Source organism: Notothenia coriiceps, unplaced genomic scaffold, assembly GCF_000735185.1.
Source record: "Notothenia coriiceps isolate Sejong01 unplaced genomic scaffold, NC01 NC01_scaffold00035577, whole genome shotgun sequence".
NCBI lineage: Eukaryota > Metazoa > Chordata > Actinopteri > Perciformes > Nototheniidae > Notothenia > Notothenia coriiceps.
Window position 1 is genome coordinate 1 of NW_011368278.1, and position 2,343 is coordinate 2,343.

Sequence of the window (2,343 nt, forward strand, 5' to 3'; positions counted from 1 at the left end):
TTGCTCCTTTCCCTCTGAATTCCTGCCCTTATGTCTCATAAAACATGTCAAATCCTACATTCACTTTTTTAATTCTAATTTTCAAGCAAGTTTAAGCATAAATGTAGAAAAAACAACAACCTGCAAGATGCTTTAAGAATAGGAGGGCATAATGTTCTAACAATGTTATCACCAAACATTTTAAGAATGTTTTTAGAGAACGTTATCCTACCTTTCAGAAGAACGTTCTGGGAACCAAACAAAAACTTCCCGCTGAAAACGTTTTAAGAATAGGAGGGCATAATGTTCTAACAATGTTATCACCAAACATTTTAAGAATGTTTTTAGAGAACGTTATCCTACCTTTCAGAAGAACGTTCTGGGAACAAAACAAAAACTTCCCGCTGAAAACCTTCCTAGAACAATGACTGTAACATTCTCAGAATGTTTTTAGAACCAAACATTTCTAGCTGGGACATCATTTATTAGTTCATTTATATTCTGTAAAATGTAATCTCATTATGCATAGTAACTAATGTTCTCAAAAATATATACAGTAGAGTAAAAGCATATAATATTGGCATCCACAATGAGTACCTCTACGTTGTATGAAGTACAAAGGAGTAATACTTTTTGCATTTATTCTTATTACAGTACTTTTAAGCAAAATGTATTTATTTAAACTAATGACTTTGCTGACTCCCTTTAATTGAAAAATGGAACCAAAACAATAAAAAAAATATACAAAAATAAATACAATTGTATTCTGTTCTTCTGTATACAAAATCCACCCGTACCAATGGAGGAACAAAGTTAAGCATTTTTTAAACATATTCCTCGAGGGCAGCTTTTTATTGTCTGTTATGATCAGTTAAAATCTCACCGACCCACGAGACCCCTGTGACGGGTGTCTGAGTAGGGGGTTTCCTTCCCCATTCTGGTTCTCCCGTACCCAGCCACCCGGTGGTGGTGGTAGCTGGGGAGGTTGCATGGGTTCATGGGGGTCTTTATCTCCGTCTATCTGATCTGTGTGTGGGTGGGGGGGAACAGCAGGCGGCTCCACTGCTCCTCCAGACTCCTTGATGGTGTTCAGCTTCCTCATGGGGAGTATAGAGCGGGATGAGGAGCGTAGAGACACATCGGAGGACTGTGGTCGGGCGGATAGGTCCACGTCAGCACCTCCACATGTCGTAAAAAAAAAAGAGTGTCAGCATTTAAGTGTTAATTTAAACAAAAAACCTCTTTAAATTGTAGACTGTATAAGAAGTGAGAGTAACTACAGTGACCTCAGCCATTAATTTGTGGATTTTAAAGCCTACATTTTGGATTTAGCTCCGCCATGTTGTTTTATTTAACCAGATGTGACACAAGGGTGGAGAAAAGTACAAACGAATGCTGTTCAGTATGAACTGAACACTTTTTTTAAAGGGTTAAAGATGTAACACGATAAAGCCCAAATTGTACAAGATCAAGTGTTAAAAGCCTGTCAATCACAAGGTGGACACGCCCTCATAGCCTGCTTTGGCTTTTAGTTACTCTAAAATAACTGTGCTGTATTAAAGAAGACTTGAGACCATAAACTCATTAGGAAAATCATAATTGAGGTATTTAATCAGGTGAAAAGTAGGGTCATTTTCTTATAGACTTCTATACAATTGGACTTCTTTTGGAAACCAGTTGACTAAGAATGGTTAGGGTTAATTGATTGCTACGGTTGCTTGGTGTAAAACAGTCTATGGCAGGGGTTCCCAAACTTTGCCATGCCAAGGACCCCCATATAGCATTATCCTCTGGCGGGGACCCCCTGTTGCAATTTGTTTTTTTAAATGATGAGTACATTATGATGGAAAATATATGACAAATGAATCATACAGCTTAATACATTTTCTTAATATATATTTATATTAATAATTAATAATCGGTTATTCTTCTAAAAAATGTTTGTATTTATCTTTTGTTTGTAATTCATTAGGCTACATGCATTGTGTCTTATGTTATAAACATTCTTAACACAATATTAAACAGTATTATCAACAGTAAACATATTTTAAAAGCATTTTTAAAGTGTTTTCTGTCTTTATAATATTATATAATTTTGAACAGTAATATGAACAATTAACATATATTTTTTGCATTTTTGAAAGCTACTTATGCCTTAATAATATTATATATAATATTCAACAGTAATATTAACAATAAACATATTTATATTCATATATATAAACATCAATATTTGCTACATCCGTGCTCTCATCCAGCTGCAGAGCGAAATATTCACTAGCTCGCTTATTTAGCTGTCAAACTCAGTTTCACTCTCAGTAGCGGCAGCTCGATTCTGATTGGCTTGAAGGGCGGTCGTGTGAT

General features: G+C 35.4%; 1 protein-coding gene across 1 annotated transcript in view; it reads right to left on the reverse strand.

The window, feature by feature from the left end:
- Positions 1–398: 398 nt before the first annotated feature.
- The window catches only part of LOC104963057 (sodium/hydrogen exchanger 2-like), a 10,711-nt gene continuing 8,766 nt past the window's right edge, over positions 399–2,343 (reverse strand). The window contains exon 13 of the mRNA XM_010791607.1: positions 399–1,158. Within this exon, the coding sequence (XP_010789909.1) occupies positions 851–1,158 (308 nt within the window). The 3' untranslated portion in view covers positions 399–850. The remainder of the gene's footprint in view (positions 1,159–2,343) is intronic.